Raw genomic sequence first — 22,724 nt, 5'->3', positions numbered from 1 at the left:
TCTGTTGATGGAAATTTAGGTTGCTTCCCTATCTAGTTGTTGTAAATAGTGCTGCTGTGAACACCGGAGTGCGTGGGTCTTTTCAAATGACTGTTTTCTCCAGATACATGCCCAGGAGTGGGGTTGCTGTATCATATGGTAACTCTGTTTTAGTTGTTTAAGGAACCTCCATACTGTCCTCCATAGTGGCTGCACCAATTTACATTCCCACCAACAGTGTAGGAGGACTCCTTTTTCTTAACACCCTCTCCAGCATTTATTATTTGTTGAATGATGGCCATTCTGACAGGTGTGAGGTGATATCTCATTGTAGTTTTGATTTGCATTTCTCTAATAGTTAGTGATGTTGAGCATCTTTTAATGTGTCTGTTGGTCATTTGTATATCTGGGGAAATGTTTATTTAAGTGTTCTGTCCATTTTTAAAATTTTATTTCTTAATTTTTTTGGTAATGAGCTGTGTGAGCTGTTTATATATTTTGGAAATTAATCCCTTGTTGGTCTTATAATTTGCAAATATTTTCTCATTCCATAGGTTGTCTTTTCATTTTGTTTGTGATTTCCTTTGGTGTGCAAAAGCCTTTAAGTTTAATTATTTTTTTGCTTATTGTTGCTTTTATTCCCATTAATCGAGGAGATAGATTGAGAAAATATTGCTGCAATTTCTGTCTAAGTGTTCCGCCTGTGTTTTCCTCTAGGAGTTTTAGAGTATCTGGTCTTACATTTGGTCTTTAATCCATTTTGAATTTATTTTTGTATATGGTGTTAGAGAATGTTCTAATTTTGTTCTCATACGTGTAGCTATCCAGTTTTCCCAGCACCACTTATTGAATGTCTTTTTTCAATTGTGTATTCTTACCTCCTTCGTTGTAGACTAGTTGACCATAACGTGCACAGGGTTTTTTTAGGCATGGGTGTATCCTGTTTCATTGATCTATGTGTCTGTTTTTGTGCCAGTACCATACTATTTTGATTATTGTAGCTTTGTGCCTGCAATCTGTTTTTGTATGGCCTGGGAACTAAGAATGGTTTTCACATTTTTGAAGTTTTTTTTTTTTTTTTTTCAAGAAGAATATGTAACAGGGACTCTATATGACCTGCAAAGTTGAAAATGTCTATGAAAAGTTGACCAAACCTTGCTGAAAGCAATTGAACAGAGAACCTATTGAGCAGAGAAATGACATAATCAGAGAGAGGGGTTTAGAGTGATACATCTGCTAGCAGTGTCTTTAAAGAGGCCTTCTGCATACACTGAGATGTAAAGATGAGCAAGAAGGTTTAAAGATATTGGTTCTGCTTTAGGTTAGTAGCGTTTGGAGTGGGAATATAGAACAAGTTTCATAGTGGGAGTCATTGCAGACATTGTATAGAAAACACCAGGAAAAAAACAAGATGTTAGATGAGGAGGGCAGGGAAAGGCCCACCAGCACAGGTTTTCCTTGCAAAATATGAAGATGGTCTCTTTCACAGATCCAGAAAGTGTAGGTACCAGTAGATGAGAATAGAGTGATATTACTTAAATGATGACATTCTAATGGTGTTAGTAGGTGTACATAAAAAAGACTATTCAATGGTCCAGTAAGTCTGGGAAAAATTGGATAAGACAATTTATTTCATTATTGACTGACTGACTTAGTGCCTTTATCTGGAAATGTATCTAAAGGAGTGTTAGAATTCTGTGTTTTCCAAATTAATTTAACTATGGAATCTTTATTAATAGAGTTAATTAAATCGATTTAATTATTAATTATATCGACTTAATTAAATCTTTCCAATTTGATTTATCAAAGACAAATGTCACCCTAGTCATTTTAACTTAAACATGGACGTGACTGAGTCTGCGTTTGGATTATGCCATCATTTGAGTGTGGACTCTTGTAGGACAATCTTCAGCTAAATGTCATCTTCACTTAAAAGGGAAGGAGATGCTTTGGCGCTCCTCTAGGACCTCTTTTTGGCCATTTAATCTCTCTGAGTTTTTAGGAGAATATAAATTTGTTTAATAACTCTAAAAGTGATTTAAACAAGCAAAACTCTTTATTGTCATGAAGAGTGTTTTATGTATTGATCACACTTTAGCAACAGTTGGCTTCCTGTAAAAGTTACTTGGTTTCTCTTTTTCTTTTTCCCTCTAGTGCATTCCTCTCTTTGTGCAACTTGTTTTGGAGAGATTAACCCGAGGGGTCAAGACCAGTGAGCTTCGTACCATGTGTCTTCAAGTTGCAATCGCTGCCTTGTACTACAAGCCTGACTTGCTGCTACACACTTTAGAACGAATTCAGTTGCCTCACAACCCTGGACCTGTAACTGTACAATTTATAAATCAGTGGATGAATGATACAGATTGTTTTCTTGGGTATGTGTCTTTTGGATTTTACACTGCATTTCTCTTTCTGGAAAGTTGACTTTTTAACATGTACACATAAATGCATATAGAAAGATAATTTTCATATCTTAAGAATTGTTTTCCATGTTATTGTTAACATAACATTAAATTTTTAGAGAATTAAGAATGTGTTCCAGCACTATAACCTAGTGGAAAGAACGCAGGCTCTGAGTACTCGGTATAGCCCTTCCCCACTTGGTTTTGACTTACGTGTACTGTTACATCTCTAGGCAACAAGAATTAAGTGCCCATCTGGGTTCCATGGCTATTAGGTGTTTGTGGGTAACAACATTCTAAATGGAGCTGTGTTTATAAGGAAAGTCCCAGTCTGGTAAATATTGTGCTGTCCCAGGACATTGGACTCTTTGCGGATCTCACAGGATCCTGTTCTCAAATGTGAGGTTGAAGGACTGTAGGTTGTAGCCCAGGTCCTGCCCTGGCGAAGAATTTGGCTTCATGTAAAGCACTCTCCTAGCTTTCCACCATAGGAAAAGTGAGGTCTCCAGTAGTAGTTATATGCCCACCTCAAGTGGCCCAACACATATAAGTCACCCTGTTGTACTAGAATTTGAGCTAGATTGCTGATTAATTTGTTTAAAACATTAGAAATAACTAGTGTCCTTTTTAAGTTTTGTAAGATATCATTTAGAAAATTTTGCTGAGGGGAAAAGAATTCCAGCAGGAGTAGCTGGGGTGCTGCTGAGTGGTGGGGAGATGATGGAGGCCTGAATTAGGAAGGTAGATAAGGAATGGGGGGGAACATAGTTACAAACTGCTGTGTGTCTTCTAATTTTTCTAGGAGACTGGAGTTTGTCACTGATTCAGATTCCTTATTAAAGCTTTAAAAAGAAGAACATACTTTAAAAACCAATTGTGCTTAAAGTTACCTCTGACAAAGATTTAGGGAGTAGAGATTTAGTCATTCACAGTTACACAGTTGGTATGCTGATCGCTATTAGCACCTGTAAGCAATTTTCCAAAAATAGAAAGTCTGTGTCAGCTATTGCATAGATCGGGCATGGCTGGGCTGTGCTCCCTGAGAATCTTTAGAGCCCCACTCGATAATCATCTTTCCGGTGTGCGCTGCTAGTTAGGGGCTACATGGATGAGAAAGTCCTCGGGTCAAGTGTGGTTCCTGCTGTAGTATACCGCTTTGGCATTACTAATTCGAATCAGTCAAGCAATGGAAATGATGAAGGATAACAGAAGCTAGTAATATATTCATCTTTGAGTCTGTTGTATGTTACTCTCAGTTTTAATCATTGCCAATGAATTTTTGTTCATGCTTGCAATCTTAAGGGTGTTAATACAGTAATCTTTTCATTCTTAATATTTTTAGTTTTAAACAATTTAGAAGAAACAGATAGTAGAAAAATGTGTGTGATATGTATTGGTCAAATTTTTTTTTCCTTCAGAATTAGATTTTTCTTATCCTGTTTTAGAGCAGAGAGTATTTAATGGATTTACTTACAGCTATTAAGTTCAGCTTATTAGGTGCTGAGGTTTTGAAAGAGCTGTTGGCATATGGGGTTAGTGTACAGTTATATGTGCCAAGAAGCCTTAGAGACCAGTCCAATGAAGACATAGTCTAAGGAACTCCTCATTTTTTCCATTGGATAGGAATTTTGTGTTGTCAAATACAGGTATTCCTGCTTTAGTAAAACTTGTAATGCTAAGGTTCAGATATAGCATTTATATTAACCATAACCTGATTAATCAAGATTCACCATATTAACTGTAGATTCACCATATTAATTGTAGACTCCCATTGGTCTTTGATGATAACTGGTTTACAAAACTTGATTTACAAAGGATTTTGTATAGTACAAAATGGGGGATACCCCTGTATGATTTCAGTGAATGAACCTCATGGTACATGTTGGACATTCCTTTTTGTAAGGTCTGCAGAATTTGTCCTCATTTTTCACGTGCACATTTTTTTTCTTCCTTTATAATTTGTAGGCATCATGACCGGAAGATGTGTATAATAGGACTGAGTATCCTTTTGGAATTGCAAAATCGACCTCCTGCAGTGGATGCTGTGGTGGGACAGATTGTACCCTCAATTCTTTTCCTTTTCCTTGGCCTAAAGCAGGTCTGTGCTACCAGACAACTGGTAAACCGGGAAGACCGCTCAAAAGCAGAGAAAACTGATGTGGAAGAAAACGGTAAAGTGTTGTAATTACAATGAATGCTAGAACTGATTTTGATTTGGGCATGCGTTTTCCTTGAATTTCAGTCTATTTCAATCATTAAACAGATTTACCTTCTTGGCCTGTTACATGGCTAATAGGTATTTTAGGTTTGATTGGCTCAATTATAATAGTCCTCCCTTACCACAGTTTTGGTTTCACAATTTTGGTTACCTGTAGTCAACCAAGGTCTGAAAATATTAAATAGAAAATTCTAGAAGTAAACAATTCATAACTTTATTTATTGAAGTATAGTTGATTTACAATATTATGTTAGTTTCAGGTGTACAACACAGTGATTCAATATTTGTATAGATTATATACTCCATTGAACGTTATTATAACATGTCAGCTGTATTCTCTGTGCTGTACAATATACCCTTGTAATTTATTTATTTTATACTTAGTAGTTTGTACTTTTTAATTCCTACACTATCTTGGCCCTCCCCACTTCCCTTTCCCAACTGGTAACCACTAGTTTGTTCTCTATATCTGTATGTTTCTGTTTTGTTATATTCATTTGTTGCTTTTATTTTTTTGGATTCCACATATAAGTGTGACATACAGTAATTGTCTTTCTCTGTCTGACTTATTTCATTAAGATAATATCCTCCAGGTTTATCTATGTTGTTGCAAATGGCAAGATTTCATTCTTTTTTATGGCTGAGTAGTATTCCATTGTATATATTACCTCATCTTCCTTATTTGTTCATTTGTTAATGAACACTTGAGTTGCTTTCTTATCTTGGCTATTGTAAACAATGCTGCTGGGAACATTGGGGTGCATGTATCTCTTTGAATTAGTGTTTTCATTTTCTTTGAATATGTACCCAGGAATGGAATTGTTGGATCATATTTTTAGTTTTTTGAGGAACTTCCATGTTGTTTTCCACAGTGGCTGCACCAATTTACATTTCTGGCAGCAGTGCACCAGTGTTCCCTTTTTTCCACATCCTCACCAGCATTCATTATTTGTTCATAGCCATTCATACAGAGAGGGGCGAGATGATATCTCACTGTGGTTTTGATTTGCATTTTTCTGATGACTAGCGATGTTGAACATCTTTTCATGTGCCTGTTGGCCATCTTGTTTATATACTTTGGAAATTAACCCCTTATCAGTTATATCATTTGCAAATATTTTCTCTTATTTAGTAGGTTGTCTTTTAGTAGGTTGTTGCTGGCTTCCTTTGCTGTGCAAAAGCTTTTCAGTTTAGCTAGGCCCCATTTGTTTATTTTTGCTTTTGTTTCTTTTCCCTCAGGCAATATAGGCCTCCCAAAATATTGCTACAATTTATGTCGAAGAGTTTTCTGCCTATCTTTTCTTCTAGGAATTCTATGGTTTCCGGTCTTACATTTTGGTCTTTAATGCATCTTGAGTTTATTTTTGTATGTGGTGTGAGAAAATGTTCTCATCTCATTTGTTTACATGTAGCTGTCCAGTTTTCTCAGCACAACTTATTGAAGAGATTATCCCCCCCCCCCCACTGTATATTCTTGCCTCTTTTGTCATCAGTGAATTGACCATAAATACATGGGTTTATTTCTGAGCTCTCTGTTCTGTTCCATTGATCTGTATGGTTTTTTGTTTTTCGTGGTTTTTTTTTTTTTTTGGTGCCAGTACTGTACTGTTTAGATTATTGTAGTTTTGCAGCATACTCTGAAGTCAAGGAGTGTGATGCCTCCAGCTTTGTTCTTTCTTCTCAAGATTGCTTTGGCAATTCAGGTTCTTTTTCAGTTCCATATAAATTTTAGGATGGTTTATTCTAGTTCTGTGAAAAATGTCATAGGTATTTTGATAAGGTTTGCATTAAATCTGTAGATTGCTTTGGGTAGTATGGATATTTTAACAATATTAATTCTTCTAATCCTTGAATATGGGATATCTTTCCATTACTTTGTATCATCTTCAGTTTCCTTCATCAGTGTTTTACAGTTTTCAGAGTATAAGTCATTCACCTCCTTGGTTAAGTTTATTCCTAGGTATTTTATTCTTTTTGATGATATTTTAAATGGGATTGTTTTCTTGCTTTCTCTTTCTGCAACTTTTCTGAATTCATTTGTTAATTCTAATAGCTTTTTGATGGAGACTTTAGGGTTTTCTGTGTATAGTATCATGTCATCTGCAAATGGTGACAGTTTTACCTCTTCTCTTTCAATGTGGTTGCCTTTAATTTCTTTTTCTTGTCTGATTGCTGTGACTAGGACTTATGACAACAGAATTATGTTGAATAGAAGTGGTAAGAATGGGCATCCTTGTCTTGTTTCTGAATTTAGAGGAGAAGCTTTTGGCTTTCACCATTGCATATGATATTAGCTGTGGGTTTGTCATAAATGGGCCTTTATTATGTTGAGATATGTTCCCTCTATACTCACTTTGATGAGAGTTTTTATCATGATGTATGTAAAATTTTCTCAAATGCCTTTTCTGTATCTATTGAGATGATCATGTGATTTTTATCCCTCTTTTTTTTTTTTAATGTGATGTATCACATTGAATAATTTGTGGATATTGAACCATCTCTGCATCCCTAGAATAAATGCCACTGGATTGTGGTGTACAATCATTTTTTATATATTGTTGAATTTGATTTGCTTATATTTTGTTGAGGTTTTTGCATCTGTATTCATCAGAAATATTGGCGTGTAGTTTTCTTTTTTTAATAATGTCTTCGTCTGCTTTTGGTGGCCTTGTAGAATGAATTCGGGAGTGTTCCCTCCTCTTCAGTTTTTTTGGGATGGTTTGAGAAGGACAGGTATTATTTCTTATTTATACATTTGACAGAGGTCCTATGTTAAATCATTCAGTCCGGGACTTTTGTTTCCTGAGAGTTTTTTGATTATGAACTCAGTTTCACTACTTGGGATCTGTCTGTTCAGATTGTTTCTTTCTTCCTGATTCAGTTTTGGAAAATTGTATGTTTCTAGAAATGTTTCCATTCCTTCTAGGTTGTCCAGTTTATTGGCATATACCTGTTCATAGTATTCGCTCATGATTTTGTGTGTGTGTGTTTCTGTGATATCAGTTGTAATTTCTCTTCTTTCACTTTTTGTTTTATTTGAGACTTCTCTTTTTTTCTTAATGAGCCTGGCTAATGGCTTATCAATTTTGTTTATTTTTTAAAAAACTAGCTCTTGGCTTTATTGATCTTTTTTTTTGGTCCACTTCATTTATTTCCTCTCTGAACTTTATTACTTCCTTTCTTATGCTGACTTTGGGCTTTGTTTTTCTTGTCTAATTTCTTTAGATTGTAGGTTAGATTGTTTGAGATTTTTTTCTTGTTTCTTGAGGAAGGCCTGTATCACTGTTAACTTCTTTCTTGGAACTGCTTTTGCTGTGTCCCATAGATTTTGGAAAGTAGTGTTTTTACTTTTATTTGTCTTGAGGTATTCTCTGATTTACTCTTTGATTTCTTCATTGAACCATTGGTTTTTTAATGGCTTGTTCTGTAGTCTCTATGTGTTTATGTTTTTCCCATTTTTCTACCTTTAATTGACTTCTAGTTTCTTACTGTTGTGGTCAGATAAAGTGCTTAATATAATTTCTGTCCTTAAATTTGTTGAAGCTTGTTTTGTGACCTAGAATTTGTTCTATTTTAGAGACTGTTACATGTGCGCTTGAAAAGAATGTGTATTTTGCTGTTTGGGGATGGAATGTCTTGTAGATATCTACTAAGTCCAGCTGGTCATTTAAAACTACTCGTTCCTTATTGATTTTCTATCTGGATAATCTGTCCTTTGGTGTAAGTGGGCTGTTAAAGTCCCCTACTATTATTGTGTTGTTGTCAGTTTCTCCCTTTGTGTCTGTTAATATTTGTTTTGTATAGTTAGGTGCATATATGTTAAAAAATGTTATATATCCTCTTCTTGTATTGAAGCCTTTATCATTATGTAATGCCCTTCTTTGTCTTTTGGTATAGCCTTTGTTTTAAAGTCTATGTTATCTGATATAAATATTGCTACCCCTGCTTTCTTGTCACTTCCATGGTATGAAATATCCTTTCCCATCCTCTTACTTTCATTCTGTGTGTGTGCTTAGTTCTGAAGTGAGTCTCGTGTAATTGTGTGTTTTGCTAAGTATTTGCCAACAATCACAGGATCTTTTTTTTTTTCAGTATGTTGTATTCGAATTCTTTGATTTGCTCTCTTTTGGCTTCTATTATGACTTGAAGGAAAATTTTCTAGTTATAATCCCCAGACTTTCTTGTTGACTTTCCTACTGAAGTATAAGTAGGATTATTAACCAGCGAAGGTATCTCTTGCTGTCTTTTTAATTATATCTTTATACCTTTATATACTTATACAAATTTTTTTTTCTTGTATGTGGTCAAAACTATGGTTTCTTGCTTTATCCCTAAAAGTATCTTGCAGTTTAATCCAAGTGCTTCAGTATGGTGTGTTTTATAGAACTAGTATTAAGATTAATATTGCCTGGTTTGAGTTTACTCAAGGATTTTCCTCTTAGGTTGATTTTGTTCTGCATTTATTATCTTCTGGTTGTTTACAATACTGAATTAACTGCTTGGAAGAGACCAGCCCTGAAAATAGAAACAGAAACCATGGTGATATACAATTCAGCTTTTTTTTTTTTCAACCCACATATAGCTAATTATCTTTCCTTTATATTTCTATATTTTTGTTTCTGTTACCAGAAATGACCTCATCATTTGAGTACTTCTGAGCAGTTCATAATCATCTTAGTTAATTGCTAAGAGACCCAAATTTTCAATAGGAAGTCATTGTTATTTAAAACACATACACTGACTACACTATCATTTTATGTCTTTTTTGACAAAAAAATTATTTTGGGAATTCATTGCCAAATAGTGTTTTACGTTAATGAATATGATGCAGCTGTAGTGAAACAGTATTATATTCAGCTGGACCACATATTTAGGGATACTTAGAAATTGTTTTCAGCGAAGAGGATAAAGTCATTTTCAATTTAGCAAACTATAGTAAAGAGAAGATTTATTTTTATAATTTTACATAAAATTATTTGGTAGTTTTTCCATTTCCAGAATGAAATTTTATATTGTTTTGTTTTCTTTATGGAATTTATCTTTTATCCTTATGTGGTTTGATTCCTTTTAAATAAATAATGGATTCACAGAGGAGATTTCAAGTGATGAAGAGGAGACGAATGTAACTGCTCAAGCAATGCAGTCAAATAATGGAAGAGGTGAAGATGAGGAGGAAGATGATGATGACTGGGATGAAGAGGTGTTGGAAGAAACTGCCCTTGAGGGATTCAGCACTCCACTGGACCTTGACAATAGTGTGGATGAATATCAGTTTTTTACACAAGCTCTCCTAAGTATGTTGGTACTTGCTGAATCTTTTAGATTTTTTTCCCAAACTCTTTCTTCATTTCCTCCTATTAGAAGTTATTTTGGGAAAAAAAAAAAGAAAAAAAAAAAAAAAAAAAGAAGAAGTTGTTTTGGGGTCTGCCTCAAATTGGTTTAGATTCCTTTTAAAATTTTTATTTATTTTTATTATAGAAATCCCCAAACACATAATGAAACATCCATCACCCAATCCCAGCAACCTTTGTTATTAAAAAGTGACAGGGTGAGACTGCAGGTTATGCTCACAAAAGTCTGATTTCAGGCAAGAGTATCTGCATATGTTGTTCATCTCCTAGCTATAAAGAGACAAGGATTTTTTTTTACAGAAAAGAATGAAGTATCTCGCATATGTTGCTTAAAAATTGTGGCCATAAACTTATTAGCAATTCACAATCCCCATGTGAAGGAGCAGAGTCCATAAGAGTAAATTTTTTAGTATAGCAACAATTTACCAACTTTGTACAGCAGAGGACAGTATAAATACAGTTAAAGCACTCATAAAAGATTTCAAGAAAACATTTTTCACATACATATCAGAGGCTTAAGATCCACAGATTACAATGGCCTTCTACAAATGAATAAGACCAATAGCCCAGTATAAAAATGTGAATATACAAATGAAAACTCACAGAATTAAAAAATAAACCAATGAAAGTATTTACAAAATTATTACAAAGAAATTGTAACTTAAAAAAATCCCAATATATATATAGATCATTTGTTTTATAGTGACATTGTATTTCATGGTATTCCTATAATTTAGTTTATTTCCACTGATGGACACATATTTCCAGTTTTTGGGTTTTTTTTTTTTTTTTTTTTTGCTATTAAAGTGAACATCTTTGTGTAAAAATATTGTTACTAAAAAGGCAATGCTAGTGTAATATATTGACATTATTTTGTGTTTTGGGAATTTAGGGATAATAGGGCCCTGGAGGGGGAGGATGACATCTGATGGAAAGCGTTTATGTGAAAGACTTCAAGAAAGCAGCAGAGAATTGGACGTGGAGAAGGCGTGATTAAAGGTGTTAGGGATTTGCAGCGGTTGACCAGGAGGCTGATAGAACTAGTGATGGAAACGGGGAGGGCTGGGAGGTAAAATACTAAATTTGGCTTTAGTTGTGCCGAGTTTGAGGTGAACTATTCAATGGAAAAGTGGCAGGCTCAGGGAACAGTTTTTCCTAAAGGTACAAATTTGAGTTTTTGGTGCGGAAGTGGTGCCGAAGTTGCAGGTAGCATGAGAATTCCTGGGGAAAATGGTAACAAGCGAATAAGGTGTTTCCCAAGATCTGGATTTTAGGGAGCATTCATAGTTAGTAAAACGTTAGGGAGAAGAGGAGATGACGAAGGACCCAGAGAACTCGGCAAAGCAGAGACTCGGGGTGTCCCAGCCTGCCTTTGTAGCCCCGCGTGGGTTCACTACTGAAGTGGGTACTCAGGAGTGGTCTTTTGTTGGAATAACTTTCATTACCTGTTATCTGTGAGCATGTCATTGCAATCTGATTCTGTCACTAGTTATTCTCTGAAATAATAATTGTCACTGGACTCCCTAATCTTTCCTTCTCCCTCTCCACACCCCCAAAACACAATAGCTGTGCAGAATCGAGATGCTGCCTGGTACCAACTGCTGATGGCGCCGCTCAGTGAGGATCAGAGGAGGGCGCTGCAGGAGGTGTACACCCTGGCCGAGCACCGGAGGACGGTGGCAGGTCAGCCAGCATGATTTCCAGACCAGACTGCGTGTGTCACAATGCCAGTGGGCAGCCTTTATTTTAAGATCCTGGTATCTAAATACTTAGAGGCCACCCTTTGAAGATAATAAGGAATTATTATTGTATGATCTTGTTTTTGGATGGTCTTTTTAGTCACTCATGATATCTTAGCTCAGCAAAACACTATTAATTAATATGTGTCTTTTAGTGGTGTTCTTAATCCCATCCTTATCCTATATGGGAGCCAAAGGTAAAGATGTAAATCTTGCTGAGGGAGAGTTAATCAGCTCGATCACCCAACCTAAACATCTAAAACACAGATGGAGCAAAGATGAGTTCTTAAAAGGAGCTTGTATTCCTGGAAATGAAATACTCTCTGTTTCTGTTAATTGGGCTTTAGGTATTGGTGATTCTTGTATTTTTGAGCTGGAGAAATTATTTTATGCAAAGGTTATTATGGTCTCCCCTTGAAAATTAATGGAAAAGATTTTGTGATGACAAAAATATTTTAGTGGGAAACATCATGGAATAGGAATCTAGAGTTTAGAACCCAGGTTCTTCTGCATAGGCTTAGACTTTTCAGTCCTGCCCGGATTCCATGTCCGCCCTCCTGATGTGAGAAGTCAGTGCCCCCTTTCAGCAGTGGTCACTATAGCTTTGAGCCTCGTTTTCATTTTTCTCAGTTTTAGCAAACAGTTTTTCCAAGATAGAAAATATAACTACAGTCATCCCTAGGTATGTGCCGGGGGAGATTGGTTCATGAACTCCCCTCGGATATCAAAATCCAAGAATGCGCAAGTCCCATGTTAAAATGGTGTAGTGCCGTCGGCCCTCCGCATCCTTCCTGCATCCGCGGATATCCGCATCCTTCCTGCATCCGCGGATATCCGTATCCTTCCTGCATCCGCAGATACCCGCATCCGTGGATTCCCGCGTCCGCGGGGACATGAGATCCACGGTGCTTACTGATGCGGGTTTGTAAAAGGCCCATGTTCAATTGGGCAGAATAATGAATACCACGAATCACATTCCTTCACAGTGCTAACTCTAAAGAATCTGACTCCTTGGAGGTTATTTCCAACTCTGTCACCTTAAATACTTTTCTCTTTCCCCCCCATTTCTCGTGGCCAATGCTAGAGGCAAAGAAGAAGATTGAACAACAGGGAGGCTTTACCTTTGAAAACAAAGGAGTCCTCTCGGCATTTAACTTTGGGACTATGCCCAGTGACAACTGAAAGACGACCATCAGCGGACCACATGCCATCGCTACGTTGTACGTCAGCCCCGAGGGGAGGCTCAAGGTGAGGCAGCGAGGGCCTGCTTTTTGCCCCACCTACCGCTGCCTGGCATCCGGCAGCACCTTCGTCCGCCCCTGCTTCCCCTTGGACCTTTCTCACCATGAAATACGTATTTTAAGCAGCTACTGTAAGGTATGAAATTAAAAACAAAATCATTGGACTGAAAAGGACAGACCGTATGTTCCAAAGGATGAACGACCACGGTGGTTTTAGAGGATTGGGTGGACTCGCACGTCTCAGGTTTTGCCATGCAGAATCAATGGATTTATGCGGATAACAGTGCCTTCTGTTGTACATGAATTATCTGAAAAAAAATTTTTTTGGAGTGCATTGCAATTTTTTTTAAAGCATAAAGCATATTTCTAGATATAATGTAAACCTTGGCTGTATGTTGACCTCTGCATTTTACTATGTGAATTTACTGTTAGGCAGTTAGCTACGAGTCAGTCTGGTTTCAAAATCATCACTGCTCCCCTTCCACCCCCCTGCTGCTGGGGGCTTTCTTCAGGGGTTGTACGGTATGCACTGGCTATGGTTTTCCATGAGATGTTTTTTCCTAACGATGTGGCTTTCCTAAGAAGTGTCTTATTCTCTCTCTTCCATCATATTTCTCAATCCTGAATAGGGGTGGTATTTCTTTTGGAATCAACTTATATATGAGTATCAATTTCATTCATAACCTGATAAGTTCAGGACTCAAAAAATTTCTCGCAGCAAGTGGCAGGGACTCTAGTCACTGGAACTAACAGTAAGTCTGAGTATATTCTGAATCATGTACTTAATTATGCAATGAATTGATAATTACACTAAAGCACATTGAACTTTGAAGAGAAAGGGGCTACGTAAGCTCGCTGTCTTTCTGGATGGGGGCTTGCATTTTCAATAACTTAGCATTCCAGCTGTGTTGGACCTGGGTCCAAAACATTTTCTAACAACATTTTTTTTTTAATCTAGTAAGAAGACCCAAATGAATCTAACTTCTTGCTTTCTCACACATCTGAATGTTCTCCTTTCTGATTTGTTCTAGTTTTTATTATGGCTCAGTTTGACCTCATATTTCTCAAGGGTTGGGGATATTGGTCAGCTGCACTCTTAGATAATAGTGATGCAATGTGGCCAACGGGAAATACTGCCGATGGAGGTTACAGCTGTTTTTCTGAACTGATTCTACACCAGAACATGGGTCCGAGTGTTTTCATTCAGTCAAGTGAAAGTGTATTTTCAGGACTTAATATATTACTGGATGTGATATAGTTGTCCATTTTCGTGAAGTGTTTGCAGCTTATATATTCCATCAGTGACTGGAGGAATTCTCTCCAGGTGCTTTCTATATTACCATCCCTTGCTAATATGAACTCTTTTCAGAATTTTAGGTTATTTAAGTAGTTTTTACAGACTAGCCCAAGAAGCCATGAGTTTCAGAGTTAAATGGTCCCCCACTTTCCTCTGTCCCTCTCTTCCCAAGGCATTGATGCTGAACGTACCAGCTGGTGGTTAGAAGAGAAAGATGGCATTGGGGGAAATTTTAGACATTTTAAGCTTTGGAGCTCTTCTTATTCTCATGTCTCAAATGGTTCGATTTTAACATGAGTAGGACGCCTTCACACTGGATTGTAAAAGGCATGTGATTTTATTTTTGTGCTGTATTGTCCTCTACAGTATTAAAGGGAAAGAAGCATTCATGCGTATCATCCTATCTTGTTTTCGAAGCCAGGGTGGTTGTGTAATTTTGTTACCAGCAGTGCTAACCTGAATGTGATCTGATTACCTTGGAAATGCAGGAACTCACATGAATGTACTGTAAAATAAAATGCGGGCTGACTCCCAGGATCCTGAGCTCCTCTGTGCGAAATGCTTTATGAAGTCGAGGGGCTTCGGGCAGGTGGTAGAACCCTCCCTGTGTGTTTTCCTGCCTCCTGGGGACCTGGAGCCCGGTGGCTGCGGGTCTGGGAGGGTAGCAGGGGCTCATCAGGAGTTGCTACGGGCGGGGGGTGGTTGGCGGCTGGAGCCCATCCCGTAAACCAGGGTGTCCAAGTGAGAGCTGCTGGCGCTCCGAAAAAGCAAAGGTCATCCAGCCACATCAGGACCCTGAAGGAAAGGAAAAGATGCCAGAAATGGAGCCACTTTTTGAGGGGCTGCTGTCAAATTAGGAGCAGTCAGGCCTGAGTGCAGTGGTAAATGCTGGCTTTGTGTGTGTGTGTGAATCTTTTTTTTTCTTTTTCACTGTTGTTGTTATTTGGGGGGGGGTGATTAGGTTTATTTATTTATTTATATTTAGAGGAGGTACTGGGGATTGAACCCAGGACCTCGTGCATGCTAAGCATGTGCTCTACCACTGAGCTCTACCCTCCTCCCAAATGCTGGCTTTCTGATTCTCAAATAGTTACCTAGCATGACAGTAAGCTCCTTCTTCCCACCTCTAATTTATGTGAAGACCGCACTGAACCAGCAATGCGTTAATCAGTGGAAAGAAAACAAATCACGTCATTTATTTAAATAGTGAATTGCAGTCCAGTTTTCTATTCATCAGGGGAGACTGAAAACTAATAAATTCAAGGAGGAAATCAAGGGGAAGTTGGCCATGTGATCAGAGACCACCAGTGCTTGTGTGTGTGTATGTGTGTGTACATGGGTGCACATACATGTTTCACGTGTAAAAGAAAATCAGATAAGCCTTAAATGGTAATCCTGCCTATCCCTGTTTCACCCTCTCTGTTGAGATTTGTGTACAAGTGCTGACTCTGAGAGGGCTGGAAACTTCACAGGCAGTCTGCTAGTAAGGCCACAAAATCAATGGGCAAAGGGTTGGAATATGTTTTTAGGAAGAAGCACAAACACGGGCACAACCGTGGCTGATCCTGTAGCCGGGAGAGAGGCGTGCATGCAACAGAAGGTGAGTGGCTGGGCAGCAGGAGAGTCCGGGAGAGGGAGGAGAGGGATGTGTTGTGACAAAGAGGGTGTGGGAAGCTCTGCCGTCAAGGGAGGATGTGAGCGAATTCACCTGCTCCCTGCAGGGCATGTGAGGGGAAGTTCACCCAACTTGGAGATCACCCAACTTGAAAAATATTTCACAAGTACACGGATGCCTTACGAGAGCTAGGACTTGGAGGCCTCCCAAAGGTTTGGAATATGCCTCGGGCTAAGAGCCCCTCAGCCAGGAGTGACCTTCTGGAGGTCTCTCCGGCTACACCTTGACCTTCCTCCCCGACCTCTACTCTTGTGCCCACCTCTCTGCCCTCACATAGACACACAATAGGCAGCATGTTTTTTTTTTTTTCCAAAATGCAAATCTTGATTATATCAGTGACCTGAGAGATAGAGATCTCTCTGCGGCTTTTAGGATATAGATAAAATCATGAATGTGGCCCCAAATCCCCGAGTGACTTGCCCTCCCGCGACTCTCGTATCCGCTCCTCTCTGCCTTCTGCCTCCTGGTCACTGGCTGCTTCTCCCTCCAGCATCTCTGATGCTGTTTTCTCTTCTTCCCCTCTGTCCTTTACCTGATAAAGTCCTCTTCATATTCACTCTGGAACATAAATATTATTTCCTTCCTGCTCTAACAACCCTTTAGTCAACTTTGAACCGTGTATCCCACTTGAAATCAAATAATGTGCAGTATGGGCTGCTTGAGCCAAATCTCTGTCCTACTTACCACTGAAACCCTAGCGCCTGGCCCAGCGTTTTGCCTCCAGTGAGTTTATCTCTGGTAGACAATGTGTTCCAAGTCCCTCCACCCCCAAAGAAGACTCCAATAGCTGATTGGAGAATTCAACGGGACTTAAGTACCCCACCTAAAATTGAATTATTTACTGCTTAGTTTCACAGAATCATTTTAAAAAGGTCAATAATTTGATTCACCCCTTTAATCTAGTAATGTTTAAATATTTGATCAATATTTGGTGGAGTTGGGGAGAAAATGATTTTTTTAACTAATAAAAGTCCTGTACTACTGTTTTAAAAATAAGAAACGTGTATGCATTTATTACCTAGTTTTCCAAACCAGATAACCCAATAGTGGTCTTTCCCAATAGCCAAAACTACAGATTCAATTTCCTGATTTTTCATTCCCTGCAGCTGCTGATGGTCAGACAAGCCTCAGCTAGGTGGTGCCAGGGTTGGGGGCATTTTCACACAAAACAGAGCGTTCGCCCATCAGTAGATACCAGCGAGAAGCGTTTGCATCTTCATGAGGGTTTTGTCTACTTTGGTGGTGCGAAGAAAGAAGACCAATTTTCATTTCACTCATTAAGTGAGTTGTATGTGGAAACCTGTGTTGCCTGGCACCATGTTTCCCGTGTGTCCCAGTGAGGTGTCAGCACTGCTTGCGGCAGGTGCTCCCAGCCACTGCCCACTGGCCACCCCTCCATGACCTCGCCTTTCAGCCCCGGTTTGAGGAACGTGGTGCAGCCTCAACCGGCTCGCAGCAGCCAGCTGGGGCCCTTCTCCTTCCTGCTCTTTCGTGTCCTATCACCTTGTGTCCATCTTCACCAGCGGTGTCTTTGGTTGGCTGCTCCGCTGCGGGTGGTGGTAAGCAGCACAGGGAACGCCCACCACCCCGCCCAGAGAGCTCTAAGTCCTAGTCCCCAGAACTCATGCGTGTGTGACGTTACACGGCAACGGGGCATTGCAATCGCAGCCGGAATTCAGTTCAGTCATCGGCTGGCCTTTAAGAGGGAGTGTATCCTGGGTTATCCAGGTGTGCCCGAGGTAATCACAAGTTCCTTAAAAACAGAAGAGGGAGGCTGATGTGCAGGTGCGAGTGATGAGACCTGAGAAGGCCTGAACCCATTGTCACTGGCTTTGAAGTTGGAAGGAAGGGGACATGTGGCAATGGATCAGTGGCCCCTGGAAGCTGGAAATGGCAAGGAACTGGGTTCTTCTAGAGCCTCCAGAAGGAGGGCAGCCCCGCCAACACCTTGACTTTCGCCCAGATGAGACCCAACTGGGACTCATGACCTCTGCAACTGTAAGATAATAAATCTGTATGTTTTGAGCCATTCAGTTTGGGGTAATTTGTTATAGCAGCAACAGAAAACAAATCTACAAGCCCTGGTTGGGGGCAGGTGCAGGAAAAGTCTCAAGGTCGAAGAATGTAGTCTTGATTGATACTGTGGGCTGGACATTTTAATTTCTAAATGAAGATCATATTTTGTGGTATGAAGTGATCGTAGAGCCTTTTATTACCTAAGCGTGACCAGACGGTCATTGGACCTGTGGGACATTGTCATTTAAAAACAGGGAAAAACTTCCTCCAGTGGATAAAACTTAAAGGTCTAGTGGAAGGTAAAAAGAAATACCCATTTTGATTATATTCCATAGGCTGTGTTATTTAACATACCTCTTAGTATAATATCGAAGCTCATGTAAAATGCATTTCAAATTTAATATATTCATTCAGCAAATGTCTCTTGGTTCCTGACATTTTCTGAGCCTCCTTTGTGAGCATCTTTTCAGTTCTGTGAGAAACTAAGATTTTGCAATAAATTCCTTTTCCACTTTTAACCAGCCCTGGTTCTTGTTGCTTGCAACTAGGAAGAGTAACTGATGCAGGAAACAGAAGAATCACTTTGGGTCTAGTTGTGTGACTCCAGATGGGTTATTCGTCTTTGCTCGGGGTGGCCAGCCTCCAAGATGGCGCCCGGTGAGCTTTGATGCCCCTTGGGTCGTTCCCTCTCAGATTGGTGCGTGGTTGGACGGTGACACCAACAGCATATAGAAGTGATGGTAAGTCACTTCCAAGCCACTTTCGAGGTTAGGTTATAAAAATCTGTGGCTTACAGCTTGGGTGTGTTTTCTCTCCCCCCAGCCCCTCTCCACATGCTTTGGTGGAAGCTATGTTTTGAACAGCCCTACAGTGAGGCCCCCATGGGGAGGAACCGAAGCCTCCTGCCAGTACGCATGTGAGTGAATCAGGAAGTAGATACTTCAAACTTTCAAGTCTTTCAGAGCCTGCAGGCTGGGCTGCCAGCTTGACTCCAGCCTCATGAGGAGACCTGAAATCCTAGTCACCCAACCACGCCACTCCTGGATTCCTGACCCTCAGGAGCTATGAGATAGTAAACAATGGCTGTTTTTAGCTGCTGAGTTTGGTGACAATTTGTTATGCTGCTGTAGGTAGCTAATACACACTTCACAAAAACTCTCCTACATTTTGCACTATGAATAAAGATAATACACCCTGAATTGCTAGGAAAATACACCTTGAAATGCCAGAAAAACTGTCAGATGTTTCCCATAGGGAGAGAACGCTGGAGAGAGAATGCTAACATCTGGTATGAGGCAGAACAGGTGATCTGCAAGAGTCCTCCCCATCCCAAGATCCTGCAATAGATTGAAACTGAATAGTGACTATGAGAACTGAATTTCCATGAAATAGTCCGGATTTTCTACTTTCAGACTAAGCTATACCTAAAAGCAGATAGGGCAAAATCTGCAGCTTAGATTCAGTTTACTTCTTGTTTACAGATGTTAGGCATTTGTTTTCAGGTGTTGTTTATTTTTATTTTTAGTCAGCTTTATTTTTTAATATGCAAACCTTTCTACACATGAAAAGGCATGATCTAATTTATAGGCTATATTTTAATTGGCATAAAACACTATTTGCAACCATGGCTGAATTAATTTTTGACATATTCAGGCATCATCTTGAGTTACACTGACTCCGTGGGTCAGCTCTGCTAACTCGTGCAATCAGAACAGTTCATCAGTTGATCAGTGTGATGGGCATGACGAGCTTGCATTGCCGTAAAGCTATTTCTCAGTCTGTTTCAAAAAGATTCGCAACCCCGGTCATGCGTCTCTGCCCTTGGGCTCTATTTTTACCATCTCATGTTTATATTCAACTTGCAAATCTGATTTTCAGAGATGTCTGAGTTTAGAATTGACTGTGGGGTTTAAATAGAAGAACAGAATTGCTCTTGTAGTGTAAAAACACAGGCGGTTGCCTCCCTGGATCTTTTGTTGAGCTGTCACTTGGCGATGGTTATTTGGTGACATTGTTATTTTATTCTGCCATGTGGAGATTCGCTAAATTAGGGTAATGGGTTATGCTGTCAATCAAATTTGACAAAACCTCTATGAGATTTTGTAATGCAATGAAATCAACATGGTCCAGTTGTACTGACCATGATGAGCAGTATACCTTAATAATTGAAGGGCTGTATCTTTTTTAAATGCTGTAAAGTGTATTTATTTACGATGGATCTAGGTTCCCACTGCATTGGGAAGTGTGGTCCTCAGGGTAACTGTTTTTGGGTTTTTTGTATATATATTTTTTGATTGACGTATAGTCAATTTACAATGTTGTGCCAACTTCTGGTGTACAGCACAGTGCTTCAGTCATACATGAACATACATATATTTGTTTTCATATTCTTTCACCATAAGTTACTATAAGATATTGAATATAGTTCCCAGCATTATACAGCATTAATCTGTTGTTTATCTATTCTATATATATCAGTTAGTATCTGCAAATCTCTAACTCCCATTTTATCCTCCCCACCCCTCCCCAGTAACCACAAGTTTGTTCTCTGTGTCTGAAAGTCTGTTTCTGTTTTGCAAATAAGTTTTGTTGTTTTTTTAGATTCCACATATAAGTGATATCATATGGTATTTTTCTTTCTCTTTCGGGCTTATTTCACTTAGAATGACAATCTCCAGGTCCATCCATGTTGCTGCAAATGGCATTATTTTATTAAGTAGTATTCCATTGTATAAATATACCACAACTTCTTGATCCAGTCATCTGTCAATGGACATTTAGGTTGCTTCCATGTTTTGGCTATCATAAATAGTGCTGCTATGAATATTGGGGTGCATATATCTTTTTGAATTAAAGTTCCCTCTGGATATGTGCCCAGGAGTAGGATTGCTGGATCATATAATAAGTCTATTTTTAATCTTTTGGGGAATCTCTATACTGTTTTCCGTAATGCTGCACCAAACTACATTCCCACCAACAGTGTGGAAGGGTTCCCTTTTCTCCACACCCTCTCCAGCATTTATCATTTTGAATGATGGCCATTCTGGCTGGTGTGACATGATACCTCATTGTAGTTTTGATTTGCATTTCTCTGATAATTAGTGATATTGAGCATTTTTTCATGTGCCTATTGGCCATTCGTATGTCTTCATTGGAAAATTGCTTGCTTAGCTCTTCTGCCCACTTTTGGATTGGGTTGTTTGTTTGCTTTCTTATTAAATTGTATGAGCTGTTTATATATTCTGGGAATTAAGCCCTTGTCAGACTAATCTTTTGCAAATATTTTCTCCCACTCCATAGGTTGTCATTTTGTTTTGCTTATGGTTTCCTCTGCTGTGCAAAAGCTTTTAAGTTTAATTAGGTTCCATTTGTTTATATTTGTTTTTATTTCTATTGCCTGGGTAGACTGCCCTAGGAGAACATTGCTGAGATTTATGCCAGATAATGTTTTGCCTATGTTTTCTTCCAAAAGGTTTATAGTGTCTTGTCTTATGTTTAACCCTTTAAGCCATTTTGAGTTTATTTTTGTGTATGGTGTGAGGGAGTAGTCTAACTTCACTGATTTACATGCAGCTGTCCAGTTGTGCCTACACCAATTGCTGAAGAGACTGTTTTACTCCATTGTATGTTCTTGCCCCCTTTGTCAAAGATTAATTGACCAAAATTTTGTGGATTTATTTCTGGGCTCTCTATTCTGTTCCATTGATCCATATGTCTGTTTTTGTATCAATACCATGCTGTTTTGATTGCTGTAGCTCTATAGTATTGTCTGAAGTCTGGGACGGTTAGTCCTCCAGCTTCGTTCTTTTTCTTCAGTAATGCTTTGGCAATTCTGGGCCTTTTGTGAGTCCATATAAATTTTAGGATTATTTGTTCTAGTTATGTGAAGAATGTTCTCAGGGTAACTTTTTAACTTCTGACACTCTCAAGGCAAAGTTTAAGTATGGCATTTAAAAACATTTGATTATATACATGTATATGGGCATATATATAATGATGTGTGTGTATGTATATAAATGTCATTGGAATGACATTTATGGAGAACAGAGTGTGTTGAGGAAGAAAATCTTTTCCTCTATTCTCTTAGTTTCAATAACTGGGGTCTTGAGAATTAAACTAAGAAAAGATAATTAGTGGGAGAAAAGATATACAATTTTTATTAATACTCACATGCGTGAGAGTTCACAGAAGTGAAACTCAAAAAACTGGCTAGAAATTTTGAATAACTTCTAAAAGTCGACAACTAAGAGTATGGGAGTGAGCTGGACTACGGCCCTCCTCTGCTTTGTCCACACACACTGGCGCAGCAGGGGAGACGCCATCAAGGTGGTCACCTTCTGCCTGGGGCCACTTTCGGTCTCTATAACCAATACCAGCCAGAGGAATGGGCGACTTCCTGTCCCCAGAGTTTTATTTACTTAATTTTTAGTTTTTATCCTTTTTTGGTTGTTTTTTTTTGGGGGGGGAGTAATTAGATTTATTTATTTATTCATTAATTTTAGTGGTGGTACTGGGGATTGAACCCAGGACCTCATACATGCCAGGCACACACTCCACCACTGAGCTATACCACCTCACTGTTCCCAGAGTTTTAACAGCGATTTTTTTGCCCACACAAATTTTGAGAGCACGTTCCTCTGTATAGGTATGAAGATTAATCTGCTAAAATAAGGGTCAATAGTGGCAAATGATGAGCCACAAGGAGGTAATTCTGATAAGTTTGCAGCAAATGGGGAAGCCCCTTCACTGGTGTAGTGTTCAGTGATATCCTTTCCCCCTACTTACAGAAACAAACAGAATTTATAG

General features: G+C 38.8%; 1 protein-coding gene and 1 non-coding gene across 3 annotated transcripts in view; one reads left to right on the top strand and one right to left on the bottom strand.

The window, feature by feature from the left end:
* The window catches only part of IPO8 (importin 8), a 59,893-nt gene extending 45,123 nt beyond the window's left edge, over positions 1–14,770 (top strand). For both annotated transcript variants that reach the window (XM_031443861.2, XM_064479166.1), the window contains exons 21-25: positions 2,134–2,354; positions 4,347–4,552; positions 9,690–9,893; positions 11,517–11,633; positions 12,774–14,770. In XM_031443861.2, coding sequence (XP_031299721.1) covers positions 2,134–2,354; positions 4,347–4,552; positions 9,690–9,893; positions 11,517–11,633; positions 12,774–12,871 — 846 coding nt within the window. In that variant the 3' untranslated portion in view covers positions 12,872–14,770. The remainder of the gene's footprint in view (positions 1–2,133; positions 2,355–4,346; positions 4,553–9,689; positions 9,894–11,516; positions 11,634–12,773) is intronic.
* Positions 14,771–22,420: 7,650 nt separating this feature from the next.
* TRNAA-GGC (transfer RNA alanine (anticodon GGC)) lies at positions 22,421–22,492 on the bottom strand. The gene has a single exon. It is a non-coding gene; the product is annotated as a tRNA-Ala (tRNA).
* Positions 22,493–22,724: the final 232 nt, after the last annotated feature.

Source organism: Camelus dromedarius, chromosome 25 (assembly GCF_036321535.1).
Source record: "Camelus dromedarius isolate mCamDro1 chromosome 25, mCamDro1.pat, whole genome shotgun sequence".
Classification (NCBI taxonomy): Eukaryota; Metazoa; Chordata; class Mammalia; order Artiodactyla; family Camelidae; genus Camelus; species Camelus dromedarius.
Note: the sequence above shows the minus strand (reverse complement) of the source record. Positions and strands in the feature narration are given on the sequence as shown.